General features: G+C 48.0%; 1 protein-coding gene across 4 annotated transcripts in view; it reads left to right on the top strand.

Moving 5' to 3' along the window:
- The window catches only part of ICE1 (interactor of little elongation complex ELL subunit 1), a 65418-nt gene extending 51126 nt beyond the window's left edge, over positions 1-14292 (top strand). The window contains exons 16-20 of one of the 4 annotated variants that reach the window (XM_088827622.1): positions 1223-1413; positions 3225-3331; positions 10294-10392; positions 12958-13106; positions 13836-14292. In XM_088827622.1, the coding sequence (XP_088683748.1) occupies positions 1223-1413; positions 3225-3331; positions 10294-10392; positions 12958-13106; positions 13836-13838 (549 nt within the window). In that variant the 3' untranslated portion in view covers positions 13839-14292. Of the gene's footprint in view, positions 1-1222; positions 1414-3224; positions 3332-10293; positions 10393-12957 lie in introns of all 4 variants that reach the window. The other 3 variants (XM_088827621.1, XM_088827620.1, XM_055422292.2) reach the window with 3 other exon arrangements.
- Positions 14293-14560: the final 268 nt, after the last annotated feature.

Genomic DNA, 14560 nt, shown 5'->3' on the forward strand with positions numbered 1-14560 from the left:
TGTCTTGAAAAATTAAAAATTTGAGAAGGAATCTAGGAAAGAATGTGATTTAAAAGGTAACAGTAATAAGGTTGAGAATGAAAAAAAAAAAAAAACACTGCCTTTAAAAACATGCTGATAAAACAGAGAACTCAGTTCAGATGACTGTAGAAAGAGAAAAGCAGGAATATTCAAGATTTCGGGATGAGAGGAGACAGAGGGTGAGGGATGAGAAGACGGCCGCCTGCAGCTCCCGGAGGCGGCCCTGGGCCCGGGCGGCCTCTCGGCAGTAAACACGCGTCAGCTGGCTTCAGGGTCGGACGCTGCAGGAAGCCAGTGTGCAGCTAACAGAAGGCTGAAGAGATATTTGAAAACTGAGTATACAGGAAGGGTGTATAGACGTCACCCAAACAGTAAATCTCATTTTTAAAGAACCAATTAATTCCAGTCTTTTTCAGGCATCAGAGATTGAAAGCTCCTTGTTCAGTTTAAATCACAAAACCCAATGAAAAAAAAAAACCAAAGAAAGAGAAGAACATTATAAATCCACTGCTGGGTATGAACCCAATGGAATTCAAGTTTATGTCCACAAAAAGGCTTCTACAGGAATGTCCAAAGCAGTGTTATTAACTGTAGCCTGAAGCTGTCAGTGAGCCACATGTCTTCAGTAGGTGAAAGGACAAACCGCGGTATATCCATGCTTTGGTACATCCAAATCGGGGTATGACCGGGTCCCTGCTCAGCAGTGAGAAGGCATGCTGAAACTATCTCTATACTCAAGAACGTGGAAAGACACCCAGACAGCGCTCAGCTGTAAAAGGAGGCAGATGAAAGACTCTAGTACAGTCTTGTTCAGTTTTTTTAATTTCTGGAAAAAGCAGGTTGATACATACAGTCAGAAAGATGGCCGAATGAGTTTATTAAAGAATTTTTTAAATATTAAAACTTTTTTTAATTTGTAACTTTAATTCTCTGACTCGAGTTAATGAAACTTTGCGTTCCTACGTGGATTGCGGAGTCTTTTCTAGCCTGGCTGGCTTCTGCATTCGCCTGGAGCTTTCTATCTGGCTTCTCTGCTGCTATTGTATAATCATGTAGGACAGGTACTATGCCTAGAATAACAGTTCCCTCTTCAAAATCCAGCTTTCATCTGATGCTCGTTATGTGCTTTAAGATCACCCATAGAAGATATGTTACATTTGAAACTCTAAATTTCCTTTTTTTTTTTCCCTTTATTTGCTAGAATGCGCCTGTAGATGTTGGCTTCATGGTTTCTAAGCTGCTTTTGACCATACAGTTATGTCCAAAAACAGAATTTCAGCCCAGTGCAAGGTTTGGGGAAGACCTGAGTGATAGCACTTGGGAGTATGTATGTGCCATCGACCTGCTCTGCTGCCATCAGAAGTGGGTTTGGACGCACGACAACATTATCAGGTACTGGCTGCTCTACTGACCCAGGCTGGGTTATTTGAATTGTCAAGTAGTCCGTTCCATGATTGAATTGTGGTCTGAATCATTTTTGCTTTTAAGGCAGTTGAGCCATTTAGAACGCACATTTTGATTTGGATAGGAATTAATAAAACTGCTCATAAAATGCCAGTGTTGCTGTGACATCCCTCACTTTATTTTTTTATAGTACCTTTCACTACTTTTCATTGTATGCTCTCATTCCTGTCTCTTTCCCAATGGGAAATGAATCTCATGAGTGGGGGGCCTTTGCTTCCCTGGCCTCCCTGGCATTTGGAGACCTGTGCCTACTCAAGCAAGGTGCTCGGCGAATTCGTGTAGATGGAATGCTGTGATCACTGTCTTCACGTTCAGGTGCTGTGGAAAGGCCAAAGGAACAGAGCTGTTCAGGATTCCGCATTGGCGGCTCTTCTCACTGGGCTTCAGGAGAGACCGGAGTCTGATGCGCTCAGGCATCTGTTTTTGTAATGAGCTAACTTTTCTCGGTGCATCAGCTATGCAGCATCTTTGGAGAATGGAAAAATAGTCAAGTATTTATAATTGTTCCGCAATTAAATATAACCTTAATTTTCTTACAACCCTGACTGAGCAAGGCTGGTTTAAAGGGGCTTATGACATTGAAAAGGAGTCCCCAAAGGATTGATAGTATGTATCTTGATATCCTGGGGAAACTTGGTCTTCTTTTCTCCTAACACTGGGAAAAGATGGTATATCTAAATGTCAGGTAGTAGATAATTGCATCCTGGGACATCTATACAATGAGGTACAACCGTTTTAGAATTAAGAGCCACACTTTGTAGATTTGTGTGTGTGGAGATGAAAGTGTTTCGTAGTATATTACTGAGAAGGTGCCAGGGCCATCTGTTCCGTGCTGTGTAATGACAAGCGAGTGGCTACCCTGGGTCCCCTCTTCCTGGGAGCTGGGGGCAGGGCCCTTCTCCCAGTGAAAGGTGAGACCACTGTGGATGGTGCCAGTGAGAGGCGCTTTGTCCAGGGTACCCCACTAGTGGAGTGGACAGACTGGTGAGTAGCAGGATCTCTGCCTAAGCTACTTGTGACCCTGATTCCTGAGCTCTGTGGTCACTCTGTTCGTGTTTTTTACATAAATGCAGGCATAGACGTGTGTGGGAGGAAAAGCCCCAAATTAAAAGAATGATAGTTACCTGACTGTGTTATTTGGGATGCTTTTAATTTACATTTTCCTTTCGTTTTTATTAAACTTTTCTAATGTTATAAATACTATGTAAGAAGTTAATACATTTTTGAGAAGAGAAAGCAGAGGAATTTCCATTGTTGAGTAGAAAGTTTCTGTAATCCCTGTGAAGTGTGGTTCATTTTCTCTGGTTTAGTTCTTTTTATGAAATACAGCCTGTCCTTGCTCCTCCCCAGGAAACAAGGTTTCTAGAACACAGGTGCTTCTGACGTCTAGATGGTCCACATGAAAATCCAGACTCTGCTGCTTCCAGTTCTGCAGCTTGGGGATGGTACTGGGTCCTTTGCCTTGTGAAAAGGGTTTAAACAGAATAAAGATGCCAGCACGGGTGTTTGCAGCCTTTTTAAATCCACTGTGAGCACTGAGATGCTGAATGTTTGGAAAGTCTGAGTTTTCAGAGTCTGTTCTGTTGTTAGCCAAAAATGTTACATCTTTAGAAGTTCCTCTTCTTCACTGATTGTCACTTATGCACCACTTTTAGATAGGTTCTTAATATCTGAGCCATGGTGGGTGTGCATACTTTCATACACATACATACGTGTCTATATTTGTTGTTGTTTTGTAGCAAGGAGCTGTGGCCTGTAATGGATAAGTGGATAAAGTACAGGAAAGGGCATCCGAACATCGCCTACATTCCTGACATCATCATAGCGTCAGCACTGAGGCTCATCGGTGAGTTGTCTCTTGTACTGGATTTGTTCTTATTGTTGACGCTGTCTTGGTGGGAGAGCAAGTGTGGAATAATGATACGTGTGGACTGAAACTTCACTGTGACTGACTTCACAGCCATTAGAATAGGCACTTTTGCACTCATTTAATTTTCATTACTCATACTCTTTATAAGTGAACATTTTATTCAACTATGTCAGAGAGTCAAGATTTTTCTTGTTAGTACATTTTATTTATAATTGAACTCTTGATTCTCAGGTACTGATTTTAATATACAGACACATATACACACATACATACCGGGATACATAAATTGCTATAAGTTATAGTCTAATTTGATTTATAAAATAAGTTTATCTTCCCTACTTTCACCCATTTTTTTTGTTTTGTACTTGCTCAGTAAGGATAATGATGTACTTCCATAATTGGAACTAATTTTGTTTCTACAATTCTAAGCTGAATATACAGAAATTAAAATCATTGCTTTAAAGTATTTTAAATAAAACAGATTGTTTTTAATCTCAGGTCTAAAGAGGACCTCAGTGACCCTTTAGTTCTGCTGCTCCCTTTGCACCTTGCAAGTTTTTATTTTTTACTCTGACTTATTTTCTTACTTTTTTGCCACATCTCTGACAAACTGCTCTCCATTCCCTGTGTTATTTCACTATCATTGATGATATCTATTCTTTATTAGAAGGCTGTCTTTACTATGAACTGACTCTGCCATGTATTCATCTCCTGGGAGCAAACAAAACTGGGTTCACCCAATTGCTGTGTCAGGGCCTTTTAGGTCACTGAAGGTAGTTATCATGACTATACAGACATCTTGGAGTGTGAAGTCACGTGGGCCTTAGGAAACATCACTGTGAACAAAGCTAGTGGAGGTTATAGAATTCCAGCTGAGCTATTTCAAATCCTAAAAGATGATGCTGTTATAAAGTGCTGCACTCAATATGCCAGCAAATTTGGAAAACTCAGCAGTGGCCACAGGACTGGAAAAGGTCAATTTTCATTCCAATCCCAAAGAAAGCCAATGCCAAAGAATGTACAAACTACCACACAATTGCACTCACTTCACATGCTAGCAAAATAATGCTCAAAATTCTCCAAGCTAGGCTTCAATAGTACGTGAACTGAGAATTTCCAGATGGTCAGGCTGGACTTAGAAAAGACAGAAGAACCTGGGATCAAATTGCCAACTTCTGTTGGATCATAGAAAAAGCAAGAGAATTCCAGAAAAACATCTTCATTGACTATGCTAAATCCTTTGACTGTGTGGATCACAACAAACTGGAAAATTCTTAAAGAGATGGGAATACCAGACCACCTTAACCTGCCTTCTGAGAAATCTGTATGCAGGTCAAGAAGCAACAGTTAGAACTGGACATGGAACAACAGACTGGTTCCAAATAGGAAAAGGGGTACGTCAAGGCTGTATATTGTCACCCTGCTTATTTAACTTATATGCAGAGTACATCATGCAAAATACTGGGCTAGATGAAGCACAAGCTGGGATCAAGATTGCAGGGAGAAATATCAATAAATAACCTCAGATACACAGCAGAGAAGGCAATGGCACCCCACTCCAGTACTCTTGCCTGGAAAATCCCATGGACGGAGGAGCCTGGTAGGCAGCAGTCCCTGGGGTCGCTAAGAGTTGGACACGACTGAGTGACTTCACTTTCAGTTTTCACTTTCATGCACTGGAGAAGGAAATGGCAACCCACTCCAGTGTTCTTGCCTGGAGAATCCCAGGGACGGAGGAGCCTGGTGGGCTGTCGTCTGTGGGGTCGCACAGAGTCGGACACGACTGAAGCGACTTAGCAGCAGCAGCAGCTACGCAGATGACACCACACTATGGCAGAAAGTGAAGAGGAACTACAGAGCCTCTTGATGAAGGTGAAAGAGGAGAGTGAAAAAGTTGGCTTAAAAAGTTAAAAAAACTGAGATCATGGCCTCCAGTCCTATCACTTCATGGCAAATAAATGGAGAAACAGTGGAAACAGTGACAGATTTATTTTCTTGGGCTCCAAAGTCACTGCAGATGGTGACTACAGCCAGGAAATTAAAAGACTCTTGCTCCTTGGAAGAAAAGCTGTGACCAGCCTAGACAGCATATTAAAAAGCAGAGACATTACATTTCCAACAAAGGTCCATCTAGTCAGAGCTATGTTTTTTCTAGTAGTCATGTATGGATGTGAAAGTTGGACCATAAAGAAGGCTGAATGCTGAAGAATTGATGCTTTTGAACTGTGGTATTGGAGAAGACTCTTGAGAGTCCCTTGGACTGCAAGGAGATCCAGCCAGTCCATCCTAAAGGGAGTCAGTCCTGTATATTCTTTGGAAGGATTGATGCTGAAGCTGATGCTCCAAAACTTTGGCCACCTGATACTAAGAATTGACTCACTGGAAAGGCCCCTGATGCTGGGAAAGATTGAAGGCGGGAGGAGAAGGGGAGGACAGAGGAGGAAATGACTGGATGGCATCACCGGTTCAATGGACATGAGTTTGAACAAGCTCTGTTAGATGGTGAAGGATGGGAAAGCCTGGCGTGCTGCAGTCCATGGGGTCAAAAAGAGTCAAAAGAGTCTCATCCTCTGTATCTTTGGCATTTAATTAAAACTCAAAGATAACACCGTTTGAAATGAGGTTTCAGAACTTTTAAGTCACGTCAGTCAGTCTTGTAAGTAGATCACAGTAGGAAATCTAACAGCTTTGACTGGTTTTGTTGCCGTGTCCGCTAACACGCACCGCACATTCACCTGCAGACATAGGAACGTTGTAAATAAACATATGAGCTGAGTCCTGACAACAGCCTACTAAGTTTCACTGGACATAACCCATATACTTGGAGTTAAGATTCCGAACAGGAAAGCATGGAGGTGTGGGAGTGCAGGTGGCTTCTTAGGGCATGGCTCTCCTGAGCCTGTGAGATCAGTGTCCCGCCAGGACACGGACAGGCCAGTAGCTGCGTTTCTAGCCATCGGGTGAAGGCATCAGTGTGTCTGGAAACCCTGGTTTCAGTAGCAGCTTCTCTTACGGATTCAAGAAGGATTGTTCGTACCTCTTGAGAATTCTCTGTGCCTGGAGAATTCCATGCACAGAGGAGGCTGGCGGCCTATAGTCCTTGGAGTCGCAAAGAGTTGGACATGACTGAGCAGCTAACACTTTGAGAAAATAGTTTATAAGAGTTGATGTTATATTATTTAGAGTAATATATGTATATTTACATAATTAAGAGTGACATATAATGCAATTGTGTATCTTATAGGAATAATTCCTGTCCATCTCTTTGTCACCCCATGGACTGTAGCCAACCTGGCTCCTCTGTCCATGCAAGAATACTCTGTCCAGGCAAGAATACTGGGGTGGGTTGCCATGCCCTTCTCCAGGGGATCTTCCCGACCCAGGAATCGAACCCGGGTCTCCCACATTGCAGGTGGATTCTTTACTGTCTGAGTACCAGGGAAGCCCATGCTGCTGCTGCTGCTAAGTCTCTTCGGTCGTGTCCGACTCTGTGTGACCCCAGAGACGGCAGCCCACCAGTCTCCGCCGTCCCTGGGATTCTCCAGGCAAGAACACTGGAGTGGGTTGCCATTTCCTTCTCCATTGCATAAAGGGAAAAGTGAAAGTGAAGTCGCTCAGTCACATCCAACTTTGCGACCCCATGGACTGCAGCCTACCAGGCTCCTCCGTCCATTGGATTTTCCAGGCAAGAGTATTGGAGTGGGGTGCCATTGCCTTCTCCAGGGAAGCCCATAGGAGTAATTAATAACGTATAATTAATATATAGTTAACAGTACTGTATAATAAAACGATAATGTAGAAGTGAATGTAATTAGTTCAGAGGAAGGGTAATTAGGAAGCAAGTGTCATGTGGAAAATAACAAAGTCTGGCCTACCTGGCGAATGCTGCCTCGTCACAGGAGGACCATGGCGGATGGAGCTCACGTGTCTGAAAGACTGGTGTGCAGAGGGCAGGGGGCCGCCGAACCATTCAGGAGGACCTCAGCAAGCTTCACTCAGCGTCTGTTGGCACTGAAGGCTCTCCTGACCCCCATGCACAGCAGGTGCTGGAGGCTTGCTTAGCAGGGGGTCTGGGGCTGGGCACCGGTGCGGCCCAGTCTGAGGACGAGGCGGATCCTGCGAGAGCTTTAGGGGTGGGACTGGTGGTGTCCTTCCCGTGCACTCAGCCGTTTCTGAGAAAAGGCGTTGGAGAAGCGTCTTAACAGTTTCTGAAACTGACATTTACTAAAGAATTTAGTGAATAATTAAGTTGGTTAGTATGACTTCATAGTAATAAATGAAGTCACACAGCAGGCGTTCATGAAATACTGGAATCGTCTGTATTCTTAACTCCTCATGTGTAAATCCCGGTGGGGTTTCTGCTCCTTGGGAAATAAAGCTGAGCGATCCAGGCTCATGTGGAGCAGGGCTGGGGTGTGAACAGCACCGTGAGCACGCGCCATGGGCACGCCTGATCATCAACCTGCCTGAAGGCTGACGGAGCGCAGGGCCTCGTGGGGAGTGTTTGGATCACTCTGGAGGAGAGGAGAGCCTGGCAGAGCTGGAGTGTGGGGAGAGGTGAGCCTGTCTAAGGTCCTGGGTTGAAAGGGAGCAGAGCGAGGCTGGAAGTCGGCCTCCACTGGACACAGAGGTGTATAAAGCCACGTGATACCATTTGCTGCCCCCAGAGCGTTCTAACTGTTAAACAGCCCGGCTGGGGTCAGCGGAGCCCCGAGCTCGGACTGCCCTGTCCCTCCAGCCAGGGTTTTCACGTCTCTTGCAGTAGCCAGTCCTGCTTGATTTCTGTCCAGGGTCTCGCCACGTCGTTCAGCTTTTCTGTGGAACTGTCTTAATGAATGCGTCCTTTCCTTAACATGCGTGTAAAACCGTGACAGAGAGCCCTGGGGACTCTCCAGCTCTGAGCCCTGCCCTGTGGACTGAGCCACACTCCCTATGACCCTCAGCTCTCCTCAGGCCTCCCTGAGTGTGGACAGTGTTGTCTTTGATCTGAGGTCACCTCCATGTTTCTTACCTGAATTTCACTGTGGCCCAGCTGCCTCGGACTCACCCACGTTCCTTCCATGGGGGAGCTTTCCTTCCCTGTGGCTCTCTGTCATGGTTTTACATGCAAGTATGTTAAGGCAAGGATGCATTCGTTAAGACAGTTCCACAGATTTGTCCATTGTCTTTGTCAAGTCATCATATGTGTAAGTGTTAAGTCCTAAACCACATACCGCAGACTCATGAGTTCCTCTTATTGTATCTCTGATTTACTCTGGTAGATAGCTTCTAAAACCCAATTCATTAAGCATCTTTAATTAAAAGAAGAGGATCCAATATAACACAGTCAGGTGTTATCTGGTGGTGATGGTGTAGTCACTCAGTTGTGTCCGACTCTTTGCGACCCCATAGACTACCGGTAGCCCACCAGGCTCCTCTGTCCATGGGATTCTCCAGGCAAGGACACTGGAGTGGGTTGCATTCTCTTCTGCAGGGAATTTTCCCAACTCAGGGATTGAACCCACATTTCCTGTATTGGCAGGTGGATTCTTTACCCTGAGCCACCAGGGAAGGCCATGTGTTTCCTGGGGACACAGCCACATGCTCCCACAGCTGTGGAGGCATGCACCCTACCCCTTCCTGTGCTATGAGTCGTGCACTGAACACTCCTCATAGATGGTCTCAGAGGACAGGCGCTTAGCACTTGGATCTCACACAAGGAGGTATTGAAGAGTGACGGTGCCTTGACCTTTCTATTCTCTGAAGCCGTTACTTTTCAGCCTCAGTGGAAGACTGCCTGAGAGATGATCCAGGTGTTCACAGTTTCACCCCGGGTTAGGCCTTCTCTGGGGAGTCTCTGGTAGAAGGCGTTTCCTGGCGGGCTGTGTCTGTCGTGGTGTTCAGGGTGCGTGTGGCCAGCACTGCAAACCCCTACAGGGGACACGAAGTGACAGAGCTCCCGTAGCGCCCCGTGCCTCAGTGCCTCCGTGTGCAGCACAAAGGGGCGGGTCGACTGGCTCACGAACAGGCCTGTGGGCTGCCTGTGGAGCTGAGAAGGCACGCGGATGCAGCGGTGCCTCTGCAGGGTCGCGTGGTCACAGCACATGGGAGGGGCCTTGGGCACAGCGGCATCCAGGGCTTGTCCGAGAGCGCCCTCCCGTGGAAGAGGGGCAGGCAGGCGGCCTGGCCCTGGGTGAGCGAGGGGTCCCGCTCTGCAGCAGGCCAGTTCCCCCAGGTGAGTGGTGGCTCAGCGAGGAGCATTGTCCTGGTGAGACCCCCAAAGAGCTTTTGTCAGCCCAGGTTTTGTGTGTTAATGACTGTAGTTGAAATTAGAACTCACACTTTAAAAAAAATGTGGCTATTCATTTGAAATTCATAAAATGATACTGGTAGTTGTAAATGGCATTTTTGATGAAAAACAGCTGTTTCCAAACAAAAATAGAATGGAACCTTATCTTGTTTTAAGCCTCTTTACTGTCTGGTTTCCCGTAGCTGTTTGCGTTCTCTTCTGGCTGTTCGTTGCTCTGGTTGGAGAAAATCCGGTCTCATACAGATCTGTAGTTGATGAGAGGAGTACTTTAATAGCCTGTTGGAATAATTGTGGGTGTACTTCTCTGACACTGGGCTTTCTGGTGGCTCAACGGTAAAGACCCTGCCTGCAATGCAGGAGATCAAGGTTCCATCCCTGGGTCAGGAATATCCCGTGGAGAAGGGAACAGTAACCCACTCCAGTGTGCTTGCCTCGAGAAGCCCATGGACAGAGGAGCCTGGCGGGCTGCAGTCCATGGGGTCTCAAAGGGTCGGACACGCACCAAATGACGACAGCAGCAGCAATAGCCCGGTTTCAGAGCCTGAAGCTCCGTGCACATAATGTTGAGCAAAAGAAAACATCAGTTTTAAATTCTGATGAAAAGTTAACGTTAACCCAAGGTTGTTTACATTTTTTTTTTTCCCTCTAGGTCGTTTAGGGCAGTTGGGTTTGAAGGAAGGGTTCCCGTCTGCAGTGAAGAACATTAGTACGGTGATTGGTATGTTTATCCAGCATGCCCAGGATGAAGGTACAGCTTCTGTTTATCACACTTATTTTCAGGTCATTTCATTCCTCTTATCCAGTCTCTCTTGCCTTCCTAACCGTGTGCGTGCTCTGCACGTTTCCCACTGTTCGGGCATGAGTTTGATGAAGCCACCCTCTGCCTGTGCTCTCAGCACTGGCATTAGAACCTGTGTGGGTTTCCTGCAGTTTGTGTGGTCACTGCTCATGCCGGGCAGCGAACCCATAAGGAAGAAGGTATTCTTCCCGACCTGGTGCTGGCGTTCTGTCTCAGCAGCTGTCGGCACTGGCTTCATGCCGCCCTGTGAATCCCGCTGCCCCAACGGTGCCCGTCCGAAGGTGTGTCCTGATGATAAGTGGGGTCGCATGTGTGAAGCAGCGGCTCCACTGTGGCCTGGGTGTCCATCTGTAGCACCCGGCAGAACTCGGAGACTGGAGACCTCTGAGCCAGTCTTCACACCACCCGTTTCCTTCAACGTGCATTCTGCAGAGCACATAATTTTATAGTCTTATTCGGGAAGAGCTTAAAACTCAAAAAGGGACCCTTTGAGCAGTGAGTCTCCCTCGTTTTTATTTGAATGCTATGCCATCAGGGGTAATGCGTTTACACAGCTTCCATCAGGAATGCACAGTGACATCGGACATTTACGTCCCAGATGAGCCTAACTTCCAGGTTGTCCTCCCCTCTCGGGGTGAGGCTGGGCAGGCTGAGCTGCTGAGAGCTCTTTCTCTTTGATCCGCTGAGATAATGCCCATGACCGTGTTCCCTTCCTGCTAGACGATATTCCCTTCCTGTCTGGACCGTGTTCCCCTCCCGTCTGGATGGTGTGCCCCTCCCGTCTGGACCGTGTTCCCTTCCCATCTAGACGGTGTATTGTCATCTTAGAATTGCTGGAGAGTGGTTGACGGACTGTCCCCGAGCCGCCAGCTCAAGACGTTTCCTAGCAGAAGGAGGCTCGCGGGGACTCACTTTTGCCTGCCGCCCAGCGCAGCACGGGTTCCCCGGCCGGCCCTCCCAGGCGGCACTGACTGCATTGTGCTCAGGAAGCTGACACTCCAGGAGAGACCTCGAGCTGGACGGTGCCGCCAGCTCACAGCCGGGCCCGAGGCCAGAGCCGCAGCTGCGCACGCATTCCTGCTCATCACAGTGGCTTTCACACCCCTGTGTGACTCCTCTGTTAGGCTTTTTGTTTTAGTCTGTGTCCACTTCTCTGATGACCATGTAGGTAAACGGGAAAGTAACTCTAAAGCTGGTGCAGCACTGCCTACATCCACAGTGTCACCATCTGAACCTATGGGTTTTGTGATGTTCATTTTTAAACACTTGTTATTTGCCTTGTTGAACACTGCATCACTAACAGTGTATAGTTAATAATAAGATTAAAGAAATGACTTCTAAATTTTTTAAACTAAATAATTTAAGTGAATTTAACTAAAATTAGAGAAGGGAATGGCAATCCACCCCAGTATTCTCGCCTGGAGAATCGCATGGACAGAGGCGCCGGCAGACTACAGTCCATGGGGTCACGGGAGTCGGGGACAACTTAGCGACTAAAATTGAACTAAATTAAACTTGAATTAAATAACTCCTAAATAACCTCAGGCTAAATGAGAACTCTTAGGTACCACAATCTCTAGTCTAGTTAAATGCCATGTCTGTGATCATGCACGGTGCTCTAGTGTGTAACAGTATATTTGCTGTACTGTATTGGGCTTCGCTCGTGGCTCAGACAGTAAAGAGCATGCAGGCAAAGCAGGAGATCCAGGTTTGATCCCTGGAGAAGAGAATGGCAACCCACTCCAGTACTGTTGCCTAGAGAATCCCATGGACAGAGGAGCCTGGCGGGCTACAGTCTGAGTTGCAAAGAGTTGGACACGACTGAGTGACTCAAACTTCCATACTAAAAACCAGTTTCTCCTTTGCTCTCATTTCATGTTTTTCCTTTCCAAAGTCCATGTGTAAATACTTGCAGTGGGTATAATGGAGTCGTTTATTTGACAGATGCTTTGGGATCCACATTCTGTTGAACCTTAAGTGCAGGGTGTGGTCCTTCCAGAACTGCCGCTGGAGAGTTTGGCTGCAGTCCGGGAGGAGGGGCATTCCCCGTGTGCCCTCCTCTCTGCACGCCATCCCGGGGTGCCAGCATCACCAGGGGCCTGTCGAGACTGGGCTCCGTTTTGTTTTTTCTGTTAGTTCCGTTCCGTTCCGTCGCTCAGTCGTGTCCGACCCTCTGCGACCCCGTGGACTGTAGCCTACCAGGCTTCTCTGTCCATGGGATTCTCCAGGCAAGAATACTGGAGTGGGTTACCATTTCCTTCTCCAGGGGATCTTCCCAACCCAGGGATCGAACCCGGGTCTCCCGCATTGGAGGCAGACGCTTTAACCTCTGAGCCACCAGGGAAGCAGGAGGACTTAATGAGCTTTTTTGTCACTGTCGGTTTTGTTTTTATTAGTATTAGTTTCCATTGCTGGCAGAAAGTATATGAACAGTGATTCACTAGATTAACAACATTAAGATTGTGAATAGCAGAGCTTTTCTTGTGTGATGACTGATTTGGAAATGCTTTTCAGATATCCCGTGGGGGGTCCAGCTGGCCGCTGTGTATGCCCTGTGTGACCTGAGCCCCAGCAACCCTGCGGAGATCTCCAAGATCCTGGAGGCCTGGCGCAGGGAGACTGCGCGCAGCGTCCCCGCCGCGGTGCTCGGCGCCCTGGACGAGGTGGGCGCACTGTGCGTGGAGGGGCGAGGCTGAGCGCCTGTGCGCGCACAAGTGCCTTCACGGGTCTCGGGGCCGTGGGGCAGCCAGCCTCCAGGATGCGGCCCCGGGCCCCGGGGAGAGGCCGGGCTGCGCCCCCTGGGCCGAGGCCGAGACACCGGGGCTGGCCCCGAGCCGCGCACGTTTCCCTTCCGTCTGTGGTGAGCACAGACGTTCGGACTGGAGTTTGTGTGTCTTGGTCAAACAACAGAAACTTGAACTTAGCCCTTTTTTGCTGCAGAAAGTGTCTTCTTTTTTTTTTTGTCGCTTTTTGAAACTGAGTGGCATTTTGTAATGAGTTTAATACAAAAACATTAATTTGGTTCCTGAGCCAGTTTTGGACCTTGTGCCCGAACGACTGACCGGGAGGAAGCGTGGCGGAGGCGGAAGCTGAAGACTCTGCTAGCGTCCTCGCCGGCAAGGGCCGCCACTGCTCAGGGTAGAGACCCGGGGCGCCCGGGAGGAGGGAGTCCAGGCTCCGGGTCTGCGCCCCGCCCAGCGCAGGCAGGCCCCGCGTGTGCCCTGTATATACGGACAGCCGACAGTGCGTCTCTCCTTTGATGATATTCCACTTTTGGGAATTTTAGTATTTGTACAGAGAAAAATGGGTTTAATAACTCACCCTGGTCCTGATTTGTCCGCTAGTCATCATTTCTTAAAACTCTTGTACGTGTTTTTTTTTATAATAAAAAGTGAAAGTAAGCCACGCGCATGAGTCCTGATGAGTACAGAGTGACCCTTGCCTGCCTTCTGCTCCAGCCAAAGATGAAGTGAGCGCCGGGTGCTGACCAAAGACGAGAGCCGCTGCCCGGGAGCCCCCTCTGCGGACGCGGGCACGGACGCCGAGGGGCGCTCGCTGCCGTGTCCTCCAAGGCTTTCGGGGACGGCAGACCCCGCGCCCGCGCTGCCTGGCCCTCAGTGTTGGATGTCTCCCTTTAGGTAGAGATGCTCCCCTTAAAAAATTACCTCTGACAACTATTTTGTTATTCCTTCCCCCCGTTTTTAAAGGAATTGTAACAGATGGAGATTTGTAAAAAGAAACCTCTGCCTCCCCATTGGATGCTTTCTGTCCGAGTGTTCCTTCTTTCTCCCTCCGTCTCTGGAGCGCGTGGTCCGTGCCAGAGCCTGGCTAGGAGGAGCTGGAGAAGAAAGCGGCCAGTTTCTCAAAGACTTGTGTGATCTGTCACCCCAGACTTCGGTTACGTGCAGTGAGGGGGACACGGGGAGTTGGAGCAGGGTAGCAGGCCCAGGAGGGTGCCCCCGAGGAGGTCACTCGTGAGTTAGGCCCTGAGAGGAGGGACCCTGGAATGGTCCTGGTGGACAAGTATGCTGGCTCTGAGAGGGGAAGGGCCTGCCCTGTGTCAGCAGGAGGCTGGTGTACTAAACGCGCCCTATGAGGGGTGATGCCCCCGCCCCTC

The sequence above is a fragment of the Moschus berezovskii genome, chromosome 18 (assembly GCF_049115385.1).
Source record: "Moschus berezovskii isolate FMDL1 chromosome 18, NW_MosBer_1.0, whole genome shotgun sequence".
In the NCBI taxonomy this organism is placed as follows: domain Eukaryota; kingdom Metazoa; phylum Chordata; class Mammalia; order Artiodactyla; family Moschidae; genus Moschus; species Moschus berezovskii.